The 22,667-nt window shown below is 32.1% G+C and overlaps 2 protein-coding genes across 5 annotated transcripts in view; one reads left to right on the top strand and one right to left on the bottom strand.

The window, feature by feature from the left end:
* The window catches only part of LOC135144639 (zwei Ig domain protein zig-8-like), a 412,694-nt gene that overhangs the window by 333,425 nt on the left and 56,602 nt on the right, over window positions 1–22,667 (top strand). For all 4 annotated transcript variants that reach the window (XM_064076682.1, XM_064076683.1, XM_064076684.1 and 1 more), the window contains exon 4: window positions 19,701–19,867. In XM_064076682.1, coding sequence (XP_063932752.1) covers window positions 19,701–19,867 — 167 coding nt within the window. The remainder of the gene's footprint in view (window positions 1–19,700; window positions 19,868–22,667) is intronic.
* On the bottom strand, window positions 7,786–8,531 carry LOC135144779 (clotting factor G alpha subunit-like). Its single transcript, XM_064076856.1, has 2 exons — window positions 8,203–8,531; window positions 7,786–8,142 (listed from the first exon to the last, which is right to left on the bottom strand). The coding sequence occupies exons 1-2, from the start codon at window positions 8,457–8,459 to the stop codon at window positions 7,899–7,901; spliced, it is 501 nt and encodes a 166-aa protein (XP_063932926.1). The 5' UTR covers window positions 8,460–8,531; the 3' UTR covers window positions 7,786–7,898.

Here is a 22,667-nt window from a genome sequence, read left to right on the forward strand (position 1 = left end):
GATTGTTCAATATTTCGATTCTCCGACTTTTCGCTTTTTCGACTTCTGGATTTTTCGCTTTTTCTATTTTTTATTTTTTGGATTTTTAGTTTTTCGTTTTGTAAACTTTCGAGTTTTCAATTTTTCGACTGTTTTATCTCTCGATTTCTCAATTTTTCAACTTTTCGATATTTTAATTTTTCAATTTTCCGATTTATCGAGATTCGGATGTTTCGATGTTTTGATTTATCAATTTGTCCATTTTTGGCCTATTTATATTTCGATAATTTAAAAATGCCGAAAATTGAAAATTTGAAATATAGAAGAACTCAAGAAATGGAAAAATATAAAATTTTAAAAATTTAAAAAATTAAAACATCGAAAAGTTGAAAAATTGAGAAATCGAGTATAAAACAGTCGAAGAATTAAAAGTTTAAAAAACGAAAAATTGAAAATCAAAAAAGTAAAAAGTGGCGAAATCGAAAAGTCGAAATATTAAAAAATCCCAAAACTAAAATATCGAAAAATTGAAAAATAAAAGAAAAACTGAAGAATCGAAAACTGAAATATCACAAAATTGAACGAAATATCCAAAAATTCGGAAATTAAAAAATTGAAAAATTGAGAAATCGTAAAGTCAAAAAAGCAAAGTCGAGAAATGGGGAAAATAAAAAATAGATTAATTGAGAAATCGGAAAACTGAAAATTCGGAAACTTCAAAATTTGAAAACTTAAAAAATATTGAAGAACTGAAAAATCGAAAAATCTAAAAATCTAAAATTTAAAACATTGAAAAATTAAAATACCGTGAAATTGAAAAATGGGGAAGTCCAAACATCAAAAAATCAAAAAAATAAAAATTCGAAAAGTAGTATCAAACACAATTGAAGAATTGATTCATAGTTAAACAAAAAAAATAGCATGTCAAAATCGAGTCATCTAAATAATACCTATTTCCCGCAGAAATTCTTTACGCTTAGAGTTGACATTGGCCTGAGCGCGCTCCGATCTGTGGATCAAACAAGTTCTCAGGCGACGAGATGCTATCATAGGCAATATAAACTTTTAATCGAAATATATTTGCTTGTCCCTACCAAAAAAGTGACGACGTCATCTCAAAATTTTGCCAAATAAATTCTATCTAAAATTGCAAAATATGATCAGTCTATACTGTTGCATTAATATATATTTTTTATATTTGCTTATGCAAGGTCATAAAAAATTAAAACCAAATGCTCTGCAATCTTGGAAACATTTGACATAGCATTTTAAATCGTTAATCAAAATATATTCATTTATCCCCTTCCAAAAAATTTATGACGTCGTCTCAAAATTTTCTCGAACAAATCCTCTCTGAATTATGCAAAATATTATCTCTCTATGCTTGTGACTTATCATTGATGCATTCATATGTGTTATATTTGCTAAAAAAATTAATAATGGATCAATTTATTTAATTGATCAAGTAAAGAACGACTCACTCCATTTTCCCGAAAATTTGGGAATACAATACTGTTATTACACTGTACCAATCTAAGCCGAAATATACGTGTCCTTGCAAAAAATATATACATTTACTTTAACATTACTTATTGTTTATATCAGTTTATAGGGGATCTCATAAAAAATAAAATTCGTAAAATCAAATTTTATAATTTTTCGAAAACGCTTTCAACCATTTTTTTACATGACGATTCTTTTCATCTTATTTCACTAATAAAAAAAATGTCTATTATTATTGTACAATTGAATTACTGGTTTATTGTAACGCTTAGCATTCTCAATGTACGACAATATTAATTTTTCTGGCTCAATAAAAACTTTGCAATATGATCTTAAATTAGCAAACTTCTTTCATAAGCAAAATTAGGTGTAGGCATCTACTTTTTGTTTATTTACTTGTTTTCAGACGCTTTCCCCAAACTCGAACTTTCTTATTTTTAATTAATTTAGGTATGAACTTGAAGCTATAAGTTTTTCACTTTGTTCCAATTACTTGCAACACCGTAGAGAAGGAACGAGAGAAAAGCTTACACACTAAGCAAGTGAAAATATATTCGTTAACCGTAAAACTTGCTTTTGCGGACTGTTCAGTCCAGTCGAACTCTTAACGCCACAATATTGTGGAAGGTCAAACTAAAACATTTATAGAATGCTAAAGTTATATATTTCTTCTCGTATTATTGCAAGTGTAATTCGTTATTTTTATCAGTCTGTTCTGTATTTTTTAACATTATAAGCTTTCATAAAACACTCAAGCCTAAAATAAAATGAAATAAAAACATTATATCAATATAGAATTTGAAACCTTGCGTATAAGTGGATTAAATGTTACGCTTTTTGTAGAAAAGGTTTTAAAAAGGTAATCTTTTCATCGGTTTCCACACAAATGGATGCGAAAGCCACTAAGATACAGCTACCGTAAATAAACTGTATTCAGAATGTGTAACTAAAATCTGAGCCATAGTAGTGATCTCTCTTTAATACCGACAAAATTTTCGTACTGGTATTTAACAGTTTTACCAGAAATCATGGGAAAAACCTCTCTCTCACACACACACAAATTACCAAACGTTTTAAAACAAAATAATAGTGTCATATTTTTAGATAAATATATATAACAAAAAGCATCGCTTTTATTTGAAAAATGTCAATGAGGTCATCATTCTGACGTCCAAGAAATTTCAGAGTTGCTCCTACAGTGTAAAAACTTTTCGGAAGTTTTTATCAAATTTTATTTCAGCATTGTTCTGTCTGTTAAAAATGCGTTTGAAATTAAGTAAAAGTAAAGTAAAATTTTATAGAGAAATGTGTCAACAGAACTTCTAAAATTAAAAAATATGTAAGTGTATAGTAGCTGTTGACGCAATTTCTTTAAGTACCCTCTTAAATCAGCTCACTCAGTGCCATTCGAATGACGTATTTTCCAAACAGTAGTTTTACGGTTTTTGAAGAAATTTCGTTGCAACTATTCACAAACAAACTTGGATAAACATCTTATCTCTTCCACTAAAAAATCGTTTTCATACTTCAGATGGTTTTAGCGAAAATGCTTTGAAGTCTCTCGAGTAACACATAAAACAATTTGTTACGACGTCGTTATTGAAATTTTTTCGAACTGTTGAAGTCGAATACAAGTATAAAGTCAGGGATTTGACATAATAAAAAACAGCCAGAATCGATAATCTATTTTAGGGTTTCCGTTTGACGTCGCTTTTAATATGGGAAGGTGTTAGTAATGGTAAAACGAGAAATAGAATTGAATTAATTATACATAAATTTGATCAAGGTGCTTCCACTAACGAAAGTGGAGAAGTTTAAACTTATTTAAATACCTCTATTAGGTTCTTAACAGCTTTATATGAGATATATTATTTATGCTATATTATTTAAAAAATTACGAGAAACTGTGGAAACTTTTCCATTGCTCGTGTCACTGTCCTTTTTGAACTTTTTCTTTGCAAAAGCACAGTGAGATAACCTCCTGTTTCATTATTATCATTATTTGGGGTAGAATGGGGTGAAAGATCACGGAATTTAAGCTTACCGTAAAGTTAATTAGAGGGTTTCCTCATCGTCTAATTGGAAGCTTGCTTCTCTGCAGTCACAGTCAATTGCAGAAATTTGGCATTATGTAACAAATGATTTTGTTGAAAACGGATCCAGTGACCATCGAGAATGTAAATGACCAAAAGTCAATTAGTCATAGCACTATTTTATGAACCTAACTATATATTTCACTAATTACTGTAAGTTCGATTTTATTCCATCAAATAAACACAACACAAACAACCACACAAAGCCAGATAGTTTTTCGCAATCTTGAGTAAAAACATTTTGCTGGTACTTAGCATTGCCTCCGATATCCGAATTTTCTAGTACACTTGTAATCAAGGTTAGTCATAGAGAGCTCGTGCTGAATACTAAAGCTGAATATGGAAGCATTTTCAATATAATAGTTATCTCGATATAGGCTTCAACCACAACCGAGGATTTACAGTTTAAACTGAATTTACCAATTGCAATTTATAACTTGGCAACGGCCAGCCACCTGTTCAGTTGCACCTGAAAAAAGCCCTAAATAATAAACCGGATTTTCCATTTTTCCATAAAATCGTGAACAATACAAAAAAACGTGGGTTAAAGTTATTTAGACAAACCTTTCCACGTACCTGAAGTTAAACATTCAAACAAATTTAATGTCTTCGAAAAAAAATTTCGACAAAGATGGAATTCGAACCCATCCGCGCAGGGTTCAAGTTGCTCAATTTCATTAATCACTCGACTACTCGTTTCGTACGTGAGCGAAGTGTCGGTTACATGAACCATGTGGCAAATATTGCACACACATTTTTAAAGGTGGTTATGATTAAAAATCAAGGCGAATTCATAAACCACAAGTACAGGAAAAAGTTATTTTAAATAATCTAAATAGTAGTTACAAAGCAAAATATTGACGTGACGCATCAAATTGTTGCTAGGAGTGAGTAAACAAATTTTAGTTAGCGTTTTCGCATCTACACGATGTTCCTAACATACATTTAAAATTTGACAACAATCAGTCCGGTAGTTTCATAGACGACAGACGACAGACAGACAGACGGAAACATGCAGTAGGGGTCATGAAACGTCCAGAAAACATGAAAGTAGCGAATCGCCGAATGGACCCTGTGACATTAAATACTTTCTGAGCGTAAGCTAAAAATAGTATACCTATTATACTCGTTTATTAAGATATACTGTAGCTGCGTTTCACTCGTTGTGCGACAATAAAGCGTCTTATTACTAGACAGCGGATTTCTGTCGGGCTACGTCACGATATAGGTGGGGACGCGCTGCATCGCCGGGACTCAGTAGCGGGTGATAGGTAATCACCGAATTTAATTGTCACTTGATTCCATAAATACAAATAACGATTTATTAATCAAACGGCTAAGTAAATGAGAACTGGAATTAACAGCAGAGTGCAACGAAGCAGCGTTATTCTAATCTCAAATAAACGAAGTGCAGCCGGTAACTGCAATAAATTCCCATCCCGTACGAGCCGTACCGAGTTTGGCCTTGTCTAGCCCGACAGAAATCCGCTCTCTACTTATTACACATGTATAATAATATGAATAATCTCTATGTACGAAGGCTTACACAAAAACAGTTTATGAAGCAAATAACATTGTCACATAAAATACAAGATAAAACTATTTTTTATTACTGCTAAAAACTTAATGTATCTACAATATGTGTCGAAAAAAAGAGAACTGATTCTCATTCTCCCATGTTTCTTATAATTTGAAGGCTGAAAATTTACAATATTTTGATCAATCCTTGTTTAAGTGGTGTTTATTAACAAATACTCCTAATTATTTTTACTGTTCTTACTAAAAAGCGAAAACCAAAAATACTTGATATCTGTTTCTAGCACAACATTCATTTTTGATTCGAAAAACCAAACATTCTAGTAAAATTGATAAAAATATGAATCTCAAAATTTCTTCTTACATATAGGTTAAATACAGCGTTTCTACAAACGATTATAGGGTCGAAGTAGGTCATGAATTCGTGTCGCCTCTCAATTTTGCACTTTACTAAATGGCCGAGGACGCACGACAAATACCACACGCGTCTGTATAACTGGTTCCCCAAATGTTTCATATCTTATTAAAAAATAAAACTAATTTATTACAAGGAACAAATTTATTGCTGTTAAATATCACAGTAAATGTTGAAAATGTTAACCACTTTGTTCAAGGCACATGTTCACTCTCCTTTTAATTTCAAAAATGTTCTGCAATCCTTTCGTCAATACCCATTGTTCAATTTCATGTTGCAATAGGAACTCCTCACTGTTCATGAAATCTTGTCAAAGATGTTTATGGATTCTACTCAAGTCGTCTCAAATCATCTACAACTTCCTCAGATACTGAAAGTCTTCCAGGAGATTTCCCTTTGTTGACACTGCCAGATCGAACAAATGTTTCTTAAATTATTAAATCACGTTTTTTGCTAGATATTCTTGCGTATCGGTTACAGAATACACTGACTCTTCATTTACAAATGTCTCATTGCGATAACAAGACATAACAATGAAAGTGTCTCTTTGAAAACGAGTATTTTGTTGGTTTGAGCTTGGATCAACGAAAATTACTGTAATTCACACATGAAGAACGTTAAAACAATAAAAATGATGATTTTAAATGACAGGTTACAAATGACATTAATGACAAATGAGAACTGTCATGAGGTATATTACTTTCAGCGAAGCGGGATTTTTAAAATCTATGGCCAACTACGCCTTGGAATCATTTATAAAAACCCTATATAGAAAATGCTATTTTATAAAGATTAAGTCCCAATATGATAATTTGATAAAACTTGATTCTTTTTTAGTGTTTTTTTATAGGATAACCCAAAAACTACAAAAACTTTTAAACAAGAAGAATCAAGTCCATTCACTCTTCACAAATCCTCACTCGAGATTTTAAAGTAGTCAGTAGAGTCATTTAGACTAATCTTAAACATCAATCCATTTTGAAGGAAACAACATTGAACATTATCATCAGTTAAATTAATATCATCGTGGTCTCGAAACAAGAGCGATATTTACATAGGCGGGACCCTGGTAACTCTGTTTAAAGCGGTTTTTGCAAGTTTTTGGAACGAAGTTCCTTACGGCAGGCTTGGAGGAGATAGGAATTTTGCTGCACGACCGAACTGAAACAAATGTGATCCTAAAACCGTAACGAAAACTCCGTGGAATAAAACCGTTAAATGATACGTGCGCAGGCGCGACCAGAGGTGGTGCGAGCCGCACTTCAGACGGCGGCCGCCTTACAGGTGTAGGTAAGCAGAGAAAAAATGTTGTGCCTCGGTGGGATTCGAACCCACGTTTCCTTGCTCTCCGGGCAGGTATGCTGACCACTACACCACGAAACGACTTATTTATACTCTGCTTACCGACGTGTTATTGTGCCGCCACACAAGATTGAAGGTCCGCACACGTGCAGCTGCCTTACAAAGACACCGCCAACACGTGGAGACCGCACCGACAAAATATAAAAAATGTCCTAAACACTTTTCGTTCTCTCATCCCTTCTCTCTCTTTTACCACTCCACCCCGCCAATGCATAGTATATACTCATGAATTCATGGACAAGCACGTGGCGAATACGCACATTATAGATACATTTTACTCGTGAGTAGCCACGTTTATTTTCATACAATTTCAAATCGTTAAAACAATAATAAATATAGTAACAATGGCAAAGCAGAGTATCAAAAAGCGTATAGGGAACGCGAAAAAGCTAAAAAAAATGAAAATAAGCAAGAAAGTTACGATATAAAGCAAAGATATCCTCTAAACTAGTGACAATATTTAAAAAGTTTATTGATTATTTTTTTAAATAATTAAAACAAATTCTCCCTTCAATTTCAAACATTTAAATATATATATATTTTGATAATTCTACCTATTTTACGTAATTTATTATTTCCTAAAATACTGAATTTCCTAAATATTTTCCTGCACTTAAATAAAAACTAATCAGCAAAATTTAAGAGAAAAATCAAGAAAACCTACATAAAATTGAGCACGTTTTTTTTTTGCAAATTGTGTCGATTCTACATTAGCCGAAGGAACTTCGTTCCTACCTGGTGTCCCACGACACCACATTTCTTTTTTTATATATATTTTGAAGTTAATAGGAGTTGTAGGAAGGACATATTTCGTATACGAATTCGAATGTGTTTTAACGAAAATGCAACACTAAAATAACTATTTCAAGATTATATAATAACTATTTATTTGTTTGAATCATGACATTTAAATAAAAACAAATACTACGAGATACTTATTGGATAAAATTTTGTAACCTGTAAAAATACAACTATTTCCATATATCGTAATTGGAATTTGTGCTTTATCTTTAATCAACCTTTTTATATTGCAGAGAAAACCTCTGATTAGTTCCAGCATGTTTATCATAAATTTCTATCCCAGCCCCTGCAATAAAATTAAATCCTTGTATATCTAACGCTCTACCACTAGCTGAATTTGTTATCGTCTGCTCAAGATGATTATACTGCCACTGCTGACTCGGTCCCCCGCTTTTTCCCTCGGTGAATATTCCCTTACCATTTGTGGCATCACCCTGTACTTGCAAATATCTCCTAACAAACAAAAATGAAAAAAATGGTATCAGCACGTAGATATTTATTTTTTTTACTTACTGGTTACCAACATTCTTTATCAAGAAGTTGCCCGTCTCAGTACGCTCAAAGCGCCAAAGCTGAAGTGGACTCCCTGTATATTGTTGGAGTTGCGTGTGGTACTGGCTAGCGTCGAGAACAAGCGAAGATGCAGGGTTCACTATGATGATGGAGTTATAGTTTTCCGGGTACCACTGCGTGTTTTGCTTTACCAAGGTAGAGGGGGTTATGTGTTCGCCGAGGGAGTGGCAAACGAGCGATGAGGAGCAGTCAGTCATGACGAAGTTCTTTTGACACTAGACGAAGCACCCTTGGAATTCACTTGAAATAGAAGAAAACGTATAAGTTAGTTTCTTCTTTGGCAAGAGCGGCAAAACTGTTAGAATTTCCGCGAAAATACAAATATTTTGTTGATAGATTCATACGCTACTTATACATGCTGGTAGCAATATTTGGTTGTGGTTAATGTTTGTTGTTCTGTTGTGTTTTTAACATTTGATAAATTTTGCGATTGTGATGTTTGTATTGTGCAAAATTTGTTTTTGTGGTTTTCTTTAAACTTGTTGGAAAACATAGATACAATCTTCCGTTTAAAGTTGAGATATGTCATTAAACGTTAAAGATAAAATAATTTCAAAACAGATAAACATGAAGAAGACGAGAACAAGACCAAATAAGTCTTCAGAAATAAAGGGTTAATATAAATCTTCCCAACATCGGCGCAGGTTGTTAAATATGGCGTCTACATTTCAGGATGTATTTATTTTATTTAAAGACTGATTCATCTGTTTAAGTGATGACATATAAACAAGCCGCACTTTTTATTAGAGTAGGGAAAGGTCCTTGTAATTATTACAATGGGCAACATAATTTGAAATTGCATCATCCATAATAGTCGATGATGTTATTGGGAACTTACCTATTCCCGGAATTTATCCCAAACCCCGACGCTCTTGCACATTATTTACCTTCTGTCCTTACCTATCCGAGGAATTATTTACTTTATACTTTTTACTTCCCGAGCGTAAGCTAAGGAAGTATTGTAATCGAGTCCGTCGGCCGACTCTCTACTTTTACGTTTTCTCGATCTTTCATGACCCCTAGAAGACGAAGAAATAGGTCTCCCATTTCCGTCTGTCTGTCCGTCCGTCTGTCCGTCTGTTGTCCCGGATTTTTATTAGACAGATAATCTCCGAAAGTACCCGACCGATTGTTGTGAAATTTTGTACTTATATTAAGAATATCATGTAGATGGTAAAACGCTAACCAAAATTTGTCTAATCATCCCCACCACTAATGCGATGACGTCACTTCAAAATTGTACATAGTAAATGGGTTTTCAATTGTATAAAATAACATAGTCCTACACATGTAGTTTACAACTCTGAATCGACTTTTCACCCGAAACGTCCAGATTTTTGGAAAAAAAATCAAAATTATAAAACAACATTTTGAAACTTAATTTTTAATCTGCTAACCAGAATGCTTCGAAATGTTGCAGATGTTTTAAGGCTATAAAGAGCATCATAAATCTTTAGTCAAAAAATATTTGCTTATCCCCTCCAAAAACTTAATGACGTCATCTCAAAAGTTTGTGGAATAAATCATATCTAAAATGTACAAAATATGATGAGCCTGTACTTGTCATTTATCACTCCATTCATATTTTTTGGATTTGCATATACAGAGTGACTCAAAAAAATTAATGAATGCGTAAATATATTTTATTGATTTAATCAGGAACTACAAAACGGAATGCTCTGACATCTTGCAGATGTTTTAAGGTTATAAAGGGCATAATAAATGTTTAGTCAAAATATATTTGCTTATCCCCTCCAAAAACTTGATGACGTCAGCTCGAAAATTTGCCGAATAAATCATATCTAAAATGTACAAAATATGATCAGTCTGTACTTGTGATCTATCACTCCATTCATATTTTTTGGATTTGCATATACAGGGTGATTCAAGAAAATAAATGAAAGCGTAAATTTATTTTACTGATTTACTCAGGAACTACAAAACCGAATGCTTCGAAATCTTGAAGACATTTTAAAATTATCATAAGCATGGTAAATTTTTGTTCAAAATGTATTTGTTCATCCCTCCTAAAAAAATTGATGACGTCACCCTTAAATTTTGCTGAATAAATCCTATCTAAAATGCAAAAAATATGATGAGTTTGTACTTGTGATTTATCATTCCATTCATATTTTTTAGATTTTCTTAAGAGGTGGTTCAAAAAAATTAATGAAGTCAATTTATTTTATTGATTAAATTAAAGGCAACACTTATTATTAGTATTACACCCCAACCAACCCAATTTGGTAGACACAAAATTTGTTAAAGGAAAAACTCGGTTGAAACATAAGGGTAGCACGCTTATTTACATCGACTTTAACATTACAGACCTGCATTTGTTTTATGCGTTCACTTGATTCCGCGAATGTGAAATAGAATGTTTATAATCAACCAATTGTGAATTTCACCGTCAAGAATTAAAATAAAACCCAATGTTTTATATAATAAGCGGAAGTCGAAGCAATAAAACCGACGGTCGTTTTGTTTACAGTTTCTCTGTTTGGCTCTCATGTATGCTGTTACGCCTGTCATCTTAAATTAAGAATGTTTATACATACACGATTTTCAGTTGCCTCTGATACGTAGGTATACGTGAGTAAATTGTTTCGTTATTTTATTGATTATTACAAATCAATATTCAAACAACCCAATTCATTTTCCCAAAAATTTGAGAATATAATAATTTTATTCTTAGTATTACACTACATCTATCCCAACTGATATACGTGTCCTTGCAAAAATGTTGATGACGTCATCGCAATTTTTTTTTAAATTCCCACTACAAAAATGTAATGAGAAAAAAAACACAATAGGCATGCAGTCGTCAAGTTTCCGACAGCGAGGGAAGTACTGTCTAAACTCTTTAGACCAATTTTTTTTAATTCATTTTAAACAATTTAATCGCCCAGTTAGTGAGACGTGAATATGCGACATTCAACGAAGATCACGGGTATTAAAAGCACTTTCATTTAACGATAATAAAAGGAGCAAATAAAAGAAAAATCGGAGAGTTTTTTAAGTTACCTAACTGAAATAAATTAGAGTGTCGACGTGATGAGGAAATGAAGATCTTAGATCAAAAGAAGGTTTCTAAAGCCAGCAACAATGGGAGTATCACGTCGATTGAAAGTTCTAAGGGAGCATTTAAAACATTTTCGCCAATCTTTCCCCCTATTTTTCTAAAAAAAGCAAAAATGAAAGCGTAAACTCTTCCATTTCTGTCCTATTTATCTCGCTAACGAGGTCGAATACGTATTATCGCACCGTTAATTATATATCTTCCTGCAGTGCACATCATTCCACGTTAAATGCAATCACCGCTATGCACTTTTTAAGACTTCAATTTTATGCCCAGTTTCCTTCAGGCTTAATTAATTCCGTACAATGGCGTTTTCACGGTTCTCTAGCTAGTTCGTTTGCATGTTCATGGATACATAAACTCTCCGATTGGAGGCTTTTGAAAAAATTGTTCGGATTGGATTGTTCTAATCAAGCTAAATTGAAACTTTCGACCACCTGCCAGGATTCCATCGGAAACGATTCCTCACTTTGCCATTACAACCCCTTCAGGCTTTAATATTTATAAGGGTCAGCTCAGACCGTCTTGTTAATCACTACTATTTCCGGTACAAATCGCTCAAACCGCATCAGTCGCATTTAATTCATCAAACGTATATAAGTCCTGTCATCATGCTGGTCTATTCGAAATTGCTCAGGGTTAATTTAATTCGGGAAATGCTATTTTGTAAAGTTTCGGTTGCCTTATATAGGAAATAATTCACCGTGAGATTGTTGGATCTCCTCCAAGTCTCCGACTGGTCTCACATTTCCCATTATAAACGACAAGATGACCAGAATGTAAAATATAACCTGTCATTAAGTGGTTTAATGTGACCGAAAAGTACAAAAAAATAGCTTTTTCAAGATAGATGACACACAGGGAAGGAGAGCAGAATGGGGAACATATTCGTTTTTTGTGCTGTGTTCCTATTAAATATGTAAAGTATTTTTAGTGTGGGTTGTTTTTATTTCCAGGGATGAAGTCAACTGATACTTTAAACTAACATTTTAAATGCATTAAATGGGCATTCTAAAATAGTACAGTAAAGATCAAATGGATCTGTTCACTAATTAAACCGTAAGATTTGTATTATGCCTCACTGTAACCTCAAATCTGTCGGATTAGTAAGAGATAACAGAGAATTAAGAATTAATTTAACCGTTTGCTACAAACGCGAACCGTCTTTAGCCTGTTTTTCACTTTTTGTACACAGGATTTAGATCTCAGGTAGCAATATTTAACAGAAGCAGGGACCAAAGAAATTTTAAAATTTTCCAGCTTTTGTTACAAATAAGATCAGTCCTTCCTTGAAGTAGATTTTGCTTGGCCAAAAGTAATTACTAAAATTCTAAGTAAATAAGACCATGGTGACGTCATCTCAAAATTTTGCTTAATAATCTCATTTCATATTACAATACGCTACTTTATTTATTGTTTAACAATATACCAATATTTTTATCTTTAAAGGATAGTTTAAATTTATAAAATGCGATATGCGAAATCTTGCACACTGTACTGGTGGAACATTCACTTTGAATGTAAGGGATTTCGGGTTCGATCCCCGGCATCCCCAATTTATTTTAACTCAGTTTTCTGGAATTCTGCAACACAGTGCCCTTGTTAAATTATTATTACACTGTACATCTCCAAATTAATATATTTGTCCCCACGAAAAAGTGTTTTACTCAGTTTGTACAGTGTTAAGAACAATCTAGATTTTTTTATTTATACTGACCACTTTGGAGCCTTATTAGTTTACCAAAACAACAGTATTTAATTCAGAGGAAAACAAGAAAAAAACGGTATCATTATAACTTTCGCAATATCCATGACACAAATTTCTCCAATATTCTTAACGTTAAAAGGAAACAAACCTCTCACTTAATATAACTGATAATTGTGCTTAAGCAATTATTATTTATTGGTGTAAACTTTCTATTAACATAGTTTTAACAATAAATAATTAATTTAATCACGTACATAGGGTTACGAAGTTTAAAATAAATTATAAACTACAAATCGGGTAGTAATCCTTTATCTATAGATCGTAACCAAAATTGCTTGCCATTTACAACTTCGCTTTCAATTTAACGCACCTGTAAAATGTAATTATTAAGCATACACCCTTAACGCATGAAACGTAACGAATTTTGCTTTCAATGCGAGAAATAGTGTTTTCGAGGGTTAATTACAAATTTATCTGGTTCGTTAACCCTAAAAAGTGCAGAGAGGGAGAGAAATAAAGTAGTGGACCAATTTTAATTTAGAAGGTCACCATTTAGATTACACCCATCTGTGAATCTTCCACGTAAAAACTCAACCGTTTCAGTTTCCCTTTTGCCCTTGTTCGTTCATAATAATTCTATTGTCGTAAAAGGCACTAGGGCAGACAGTATCAATTATTACATCGGAATATAAACTTTGAACTCGCGGTGTTGGGGTGTAGCAAAGTTTTTTATTTAGCGAAATTACCCAACTTATCAAATTTATTGTAGAGTTGGCGGCAAGAACTTCCCTTAAAGAAGGAAAAAACGAGAAAAACTTCTCAGGTGTATTAACAAATCCATTTCATATCCCATTTCTGAACACTTAGCTCTTATGTAGGTCACGGGTGGTGGATTTTCTTCAAGATACAACCTAATCTGCTATAAAATATTTAAGATAACAGGGGTGAAAGCGTATTTAAAATGCTGTACAGCTGCTGCAGAGTTTGCCTGATGGCGGCTACTAGATAAACGCTTCACTGCGTTTTGTGTATCGATGTGCGTCTGCACTTTTTTTGTCACACGGTTCAGTTACCCCATTCGGATCGAAAGGTAAAGCCAATTCCCTAAAAAAATATGCGACATGCAGAGGATGATTCTCTAGAGATGGAGCCACACAAATTCACATTCCTTGCCTTCAATAGAAGAAAAAAGGCATGAAAAAATCTCGGAATTACTCGCACCGAATGGTCCTCCCCTCTGAAGTACAGCATAGCGCATGTGTATGTGAGAGAAAAAAGAATCAAAATCAACAGCTGAATTTTTGCATTGTATCATATTACAGAAATCTTATTTACTAAAATGAAGTACACAATTTATATAACTAATAATTTGTTAGAGAATATTCCTATTACATTGTGATACATTAATTTGACTGAAATTGTCACAATTATTGCACTTAAAAGATATATGACTATTGTGAGCAATAAGTTAAAATGTTAATGATTTTTTTTTAAACCCTTGAGTAAAAATTGTAATTAGTGTTACACTGAATGTAAATATTTATCAGACTGCCAGTATTTAAATATGCTTTAGATATTTTTTTTATTTAATTATTGTTCTTTCCAGTTTATAATTTTCGTATACATATTTAATTTGTGTTTATGTGGTTTCATATTAAATTAATTTATTCATTAATTTTAAACTGGATACCTATACATTATTCATAAATATATTTTGATAAAAAAATGTTAAAACTTGGCGTGTGCAAAACACCTTAAAAATAAAATTTATTAGAATTTACTAAACCCATGAATAAAAAAAAAACAGGTAGATATTACATAAGAACACATGTAAATTGTTGCTCGTTTTAATCTCCACTTGGATGATTTCCAAGTTTAATCAAAATGTTTGGTATTATTTCTTCATGTTTAAAGAATGCCATCCTTAACTTATTAGAATAAAATTTTTCATAATAAATATAAACATTTTAAGATGTTGGTCACTAAGAGAATTCTCTGAAAACTGCTTGCAAATGGATCTTACATTTTTACTGCAGTTTATTTCAATTTTGGATTTTTTTCCATTTTTTAAAGGCAATCTATATTTCTATATTTCTTGCTACGCCAATGAAATAAGTGAGCACGCTACAACGAGAAATTTATAGTACCATCGACTCGTTAGTGTTTCAGTCTTGCATCCTTCTTACATGATTTTTATCTACGCCACAAAGTTAGTTAAATTATTTTCAAAAATTATTAAATAAATTTTCACCGAAAAATACTCCCTCATATGCAATTAGTATTTATTTTGCTAGACAAAAGAAGTAAGACACAAGACGACTAAAAAATTGATTTATTTTGTTCATATTTCAAAAACGGCTCATCAAATTTAGCTCAAATCATAAGTATACGAGTATATATTTGTTATTAGTATTACATGATACGAATCCAAATTATAATGTTTATCCTCATAAAACAGGACGTTCGTTTAAAAAATATGTTCAATTCAAATAACTTTGACCATTTTTACTTCCCGAGCGTAATCGAGTCCGTCGGCCGACCCTCTACTATAAGTTTCCCGTTTCCGTCTGTCTGTCCGTCTGTCGGTCTGTGCGTCTGTGCGTCTGTTTGTCTGGCGTCCTGGATTTTTATTAGACAAATACTCTCCGAAAGTACTGGGCCGATTGTTGTCAAATTTTGTATTTATATTAGGAATATCATGTAAATGGTAAAACGCTATACAAAATCTGTCTAATCGTCCCCACCAATAATGTGATGACGTTACTTCTAAATTGTACATGCAAAATGGATTTTAAAGTATATAAAATAACATAGCCCTACACATCTAGTTTATGACTCTGAATTGAGTTCTTACCCGAAACGTCCAGATTTTTGGAAAAAAAATCAAAATTATAAAACAACCCTTTGCAATTTAATTTGGAATCTGCAAAACCGAATGCTTTGAAATCTTGAAGATATTTTAAAGTTATCATAACCAGGGTAAATTTTTGGTCAAAATGTATTTGCTCATCCCCCTTAAAAAATTGATCTTAAATGTGCAAAATAAATTAATGACTGTCAATATATTTTATTGATTAAATCAAGACTTGCAAAACTGAATACTTTAACATCTTGTAGACGTTTTGAAGTTATTGTAAGCATGGTAACGTTTTAATCAAAATGTAACTATTTATCAGCCCCAAAAAATTGATAAGGTCGTCTCAAAATTTTACCGAATAAATCCTATCTAAAATTGCAAAATATAATCAGTCTATACTTGTAATTTATCATTGCATTCATATTTTTTAGATTTGCTTATACAGGGTGACAAAAAAATTAATGAATTAGTCAATTTATTTTATTGAATAAATCAATAGTTTGAAATATTGCAGACGTGTTAGTTATTGTAAGCCTAGTAAATTGTTAATTAAAACATCTGTTTATTCCCCCAAAAAATTTATGACGTCACCTCAAAATTTTGCCGAATAAATTCTACCCAAAATGTGCAAAATATGATGAGTTTTTACTTGTGATTTATCAATCAAAACTTAATGAATGACTCAATTGATTAAATTAGGAACAGCTCACTCCACTTTCTCAGAAAATTTTGGGAATACAATAATGTAATTTATAGGATTACACTGCACCATTCCAAATTGATATACGTGTCCTTGTTTTTTCTTGCACTGGTAATACGCTATGACTACTTTTCTTTTGTGCTGTGACTAGTATTATCGATGTTGATGACATCGTCAAAAATTTTTTGTTTTCTACAGTGACATTCTTTCGATGTATAAACATAAATACTTGAGCGTCAAATTGCTATTACCTAGTGTTGAAGGAAAGGGTTGTTACCGATGGATTATTTTAAGTTCAACATGGTGAGTCATCAGAACCTGACAGCGGACTGTCAATCAGTAGCGTAACATGCGCACTTCAGAAGGGGGTGGTTTTTAAATTTTTTTTTTTAAATGGCAAACAATAACACGCGGAAACATAAACTTAAGGGAACTGGTCAACACACTGGCACGAATGCGGATGAATCTATTAGGCACTAATCTAAATAGGTACAGGTACCCATCGCAGGTAGAAAAGTTCACTATGACAGAGAAAATGCTGGATATGTTTCATTGTACTGCAGGAGCGAGGGAAGTTCTGATGAAAAAACTTTCGACCAATTTTTTACTATGCGTTACACACCAGTAGAAAACAGCAACTATTTATTTATTCAGTCTGTTCAATGCTGAGATTTTAAATTGAATAGTAATTCATAAAAACATTTACATTTATAATATTATAATACATTTTTTAAGAACCGCTGTTTTACTTCTAAGTAGATTATTTAAAAACACACAACCATAGGTATAAACATAGAGTGTTGAATTTAAAATAAATATATTTAAAAAAATAAAATAAAAACAGAGTAAATTATAGTAATAAAATGAAGTACTGATAACAACATCTATCAAAAAATCTTGCGTAAATCCGAAACTATTTTGTTTATTATCCCTTCGAATTGAATTGAGAGTATAGTGTTTTAAATATATTTGCTAAAAATTTCCATCTCCTGCATTAAAAAGTTGGTCTAAAATTATTTAGATCGAATTTTCCTCGCCCCTGAAGTGTTTTTTTTTATGATAACCCCATAAGTTAAAATAAATATATGTCGTCTGTCAAGATACAGGTAAAGAATCATGCTATGCGTGTATTTCAAGGAGTTTTTCCTTTAAAATTTTGTGATGACGTCATCAACATTTTAACAAGGACATATACGTAACGGGTGTTCAGTTGAAAAAGTCATCAAGTTAGAGTTGATTGTTTGTTAGAAGAAAGTGAAAAACGCATGTGATTTATAATTCATATTGTTGTGTATAACTGACATTTCCGTGTTGTCATCTGTCATCGAATCAATTTTTATTTGTTACACATATACTCCACAAAAAATCAAGGCCAACTTGATGACTTTTTCAACTGAACACCGATATACGAATTTGAATAATTGCTTGTAATACTAATAATAACAGTATTCTGCATTCAAATTTTTGAGATCATGTGGCGAGACGTTGCCTCATTCATTATTTTTTTTAAGTCAGCCTCTCTATAAGTAATTCTAAAAAATATTAATGTGTTGATAAGCCGCATTCATAATATTTTGCATATTTTAGATAGGATTTATTCGGCAAAATTTTGAGATGACGTTTTCAATTTTTTCAAAGGCGATAAACGAATAAATTTTAATTAACAATTTACAATGCTTACGATGACGTTAAAATGTTTACAAGATTTCAGAGCATTCGGTTTAGTACTTTCAAAGTTACATTACAAAATGTTATACTTTTTTTTTTCAAAAATCTGAATTTTTATGTTAAAAACTCAACACGGATTCATAAACTACAACTGTAGAAATATCTTATTATCAATTATATAAATTATATAAAATATAAAATTTGACAACAGTTGTTACAGTAGTTTCAAAGATGTTTTATCTAATGAAAATCGACACAGACAGACGACTGACAGACGAAAACATGGCACCTACTTTTTCGTACTTTAGGGGTCATGAATCGTCAAGAAAACATGAAAGCAGCCATTTATCAGATGGACCCTATTACAATACTTCCTTAGCTTCCACTCGAAAAGTAAAAGTTAAAAACTGCGATATTTCACATCTGCAACTTACACACAGAAAATAATCAAGAATAATAATTGCAACTGAACCACAAGCGGTCAATTTTTTTGAAACTGTTATTAATAACTTGTAAGGTCATAATAAGGGCATTAATCATGTATGTAGCTGTCACCCATAACTGGCTGCAGAAATTTAAAATTTTAGGCTAATATGTGTGTGAAATTACATTTTCTGTGCACTGATCTGGATTATTTTCCGGAAAATTTGGACATGTTGAGTGGAGAACAGAGTGAGGGGTTTCATCAGAATACTAAGAGACTCCACGATCAACAATAATAATCAAAGAAATCTAACAGGGTGAAATTTGCAGCGTAAATAAACAATCTTATAGTTACTTTGGTACAATAAAATTAAACAAAAATTTCGTTGTGTTTTTAACTACTAAAGTGGTATTTTAAAACATTGTTGCTCTATCAGGTAATTACAATAAACAACAAAGTAAATTTAGTCAAGTATTATAATAAACTTATCTGCAGTGAAACTGAAACTACCGACATCTGTCAGCATCAACAGTGTAGTAAAGACAACTATTAATCACAACTGTTTGTTGCAAGTCAATTTAACTTTACTGACCGTCGTTACATCCAGGAACACTTTCATTCTGAAATAAATGTTTATACCTTCCTACATACTTATCAAACCAGATAAATTTAATTTAAACGAATCGGACCACTAACAAAATTGTAAATATGCATGCCTTGCACCTGATTACGTCTGTACTTCAACCCTTGACAAAAACCAAAGCCGACAACCCGAAATTCACCCTCAATTAGGCGAAGGACTCTCTAATTATTGGGGAGGTTGAAATTTAAAGTGGTCGTTAACGAATAAAGAAGCTTTAATTTAATAAATTCAGAAAATATTAGCGAAGCTTTGTGAGATTTTTAACGACGAAAAAATCGAGCCGATGAAATATTCAAAGTTTATTCTTCTAAATTCTCTGCCGATTCCCCGGTCTCAAGTTGAATTGTGATTGATTTCAGATCCTGAAGCAGACCTTGGAGATGAACTAAATGAGCTTGGAGCTTCGTTTTCTCCCGTAGAGAGTCCTCCAGTTCACTTTGCGACCGAAAATAGCACGGTCGTGACATCTCAAACAGGGTCAACTGCTCTGATACCATGTGTAGTCAACAACATAGGAGATGGAATGGTAAGTAATAGTTTCTGTTATTCAAAAGGTACTCAGCATGATTGCGAAAGGACAGTAGAAGCGCCTAAAACGTCGACCCCTTGATTAAATTTTTCTAAATCAAAGTGCAAAAAATAGACGGTTCGTCTTTTAGCTTAGACAAATTGATCGAAAGAGCTTGCGTGTTGAACTAACAAGAACTTTGCAACTGGGGAGTTGTAAGCGTCTTTGTGTAGTTTCTGAACAAGTTTGCTGCAAATGCAGTGGAAAATTATTCATGTAATGACACCATTTCAATTTTACTGGAACAGTTTAACCCTTTCCTAGCCCTGTTTTTTCTTGTCTTTAGACATTTTATCTATTGCAGTAAATGATCTCGTCGTAGTTTATTTAATAATTCTATATTTAGTAGACAATGTTGTTAAAAAAGTTGTTAACATTTCATTGTATACTACGAGACAACCTTCCCTTAATTGCACTTACAGGTAGGCTACACTACCTGTTGAATTCAGTTGATAAAAAAACTCCAGTGATGAGGAAGGTCAAAATTGTTATCACTAAACTCACAAGTACCTATAAGCAAGTTTTCCCCCCATGACAAAGTTCAAATTTAATACTACTGTGTTGTCGGTTGTTTTTTTTAATTTTAGCAATTACTCTACCATGTCTGCGTCAGGGGTTTAAACTCATGTTTCAAATATAGCTTATCTCAGAGTCCTCAGACGTACATGTTGTGTCAAGTTTTGTTGAAAAGCTAAAATCCCTAAATCTCAACGGAACAATACTTGAACTAACTCGCAGAGTTACCTATTCATATCGGCCAGTCATCTCAAAGTAAGTTAGATCATAGTAACAATGTGATATGTTGATTTGTGTTTATACATATAGATACCATGTTTAAACACCTCAAATTCATCTAATTATGAGTACAACAAGTTCTTGAAGGTTTAACTTAAAAAAATCATCAAATCAATAGAGCTCATGTTTGACAAGAAATGCCTTAAGTTGGATCTTAATAATTAAGACTAAATTTAGAGCTTCCTACACGATGGAATTCAATGTCTACATTAGTTTTTAAGCATGGGGCAGTTTTTTTATGTAATTCCCCACAAGTCAAATACATATAAATCATATAAGCAAACAAAAATTTTAGCACTAAGTATTGTAAGAATTTTGAAATTTCCAAAAACGTGTTTGCAATCGTTACTAAAATTCAGTCTTGCTTATTCGAATAACTCTTGTTAAAAATTTTAATATGCGAAAGGCGGAAATGAATCGCACAAAAGTGCATAAGTAATTTTTGAATGAAATAAACCATAATACACATAAAATTGATTGTATATTAAGTGAAAGTAATGGAAACAAAGCTTTTAGAAGGTAAATATTTTTTTCACAGGTCAATATAAGCTTACTTATGTAAGCATCACAGATTAGAACACCTAAAAACTTTGGAATCTCCAAAATTCCTGAACATGGTAAATGTGTCAATAAAAAAAATTGCAAGGTTTTCGCTTCATTTAAAAAGTAAACAAGATTTGAAAAACACATATTTTAATTTATTGAGAGAAATTTGAACTGTCTAGGTCCTTATGAGGAACAAGAAAAATTGTAACATCTGTAAACAGGATCATTTGTGAATTAGGAATATTCAGTGCTATAATTAACATTATAGGTTCAAAAACTGAACCATGAGGTACAATGGTAAGAGCGGGGAATTCCTTGAATTTCCAACGATCACCTATTGCCTATTATACAAAAAGGATCTAACTAATTTTGATGCAGAAGATGTAAATGCAAAATATGTAACAATTCAAGCTTTTGCAAAAGCCTATCATAACCTACAATTAAAATATTATTCGAAAAATCACAAAAAAATGCTCCTTTAGCAAACGATTCGGTAGTTATAGTCCGGATTATACTAAGTATAGCCGTTGTAGTAAATTTTCCATGTCTGATTCCACCCTGAGATTGGTTAAAGGTTTTTTCAAATATTTTGCTAATAAGGAATATTATGGAAATGGATCTATAATTTTCAATGTAATTTGGGCATCCCTTCCTAAAGAGAGAAATAGCTTCAGACACTTTTAAACAGTTAGGAAAGTAACCAGTTTTTATTGATTCATTAAATAACTTCGTTAATGATATAAGGTTTCTTAGTTGTTTCACAATTTTACGACTTAATCCATGAATGTCCCTAGCATTTGAGGCAGTCATTTTACAAATAATGTATCATTTACGTATGGGTAAGCTCTTCAAATTAAAAAAGTTTTTAAATTCATAGAAATATGTATTGTAATGTCAATGAGTTTTTCAGCAATATTAGCAAAATATTTGTTGTATGCAAATACTTATGTATTTAAACATATCAGATTTCCTCTCTGGGAATTGGAGTCGTAATATTTGACTGTAATTTTCCTTAACATGGTCTAAATCAAAATGTGTACATAACAATTTGGTAGTAGAAGACCTATTCTACCGAGGAGTGATTTTTTTTTATCGATCGTATTTTTTAAGTTGTTTTAAGTGGCGTTCCGCAGGACTCAGTTTTAGGCCCTTTTCTTTTTGTTACTTATGCTGTCGATCTTAGCGGTCTTTTAACATCTTCTCGTGCATTTTATTCATATGGCTTAAAAATTTTGGCATATTTCTACTAACCATAAAAAAATAAAAAGGGCTACAATCGTACAATGGTGTGAAGATTGGTCACTTTTTCTTAATACTACTAAGTGCAAACTATTAATATTGGAAACAATAATTCTAGACATAGATACTTTAGAAATCTTAAAATGCCATAGCATTGCATCCATTGCATCTTAGATAT

The sequence above is a fragment of the Zophobas morio genome, unplaced genomic scaffold, assembly GCF_036711695.1.
Source record: "Zophobas morio isolate AGI-343-1 ecotype UQ-CSIRO unplaced genomic scaffold, CSIRO_AGI_Zmor_V1 ptg000108l, whole genome shotgun sequence".
Classification (NCBI taxonomy): domain Eukaryota; kingdom Metazoa; phylum Arthropoda; class Insecta; order Coleoptera; family Tenebrionidae; genus Zophobas; species Zophobas morio.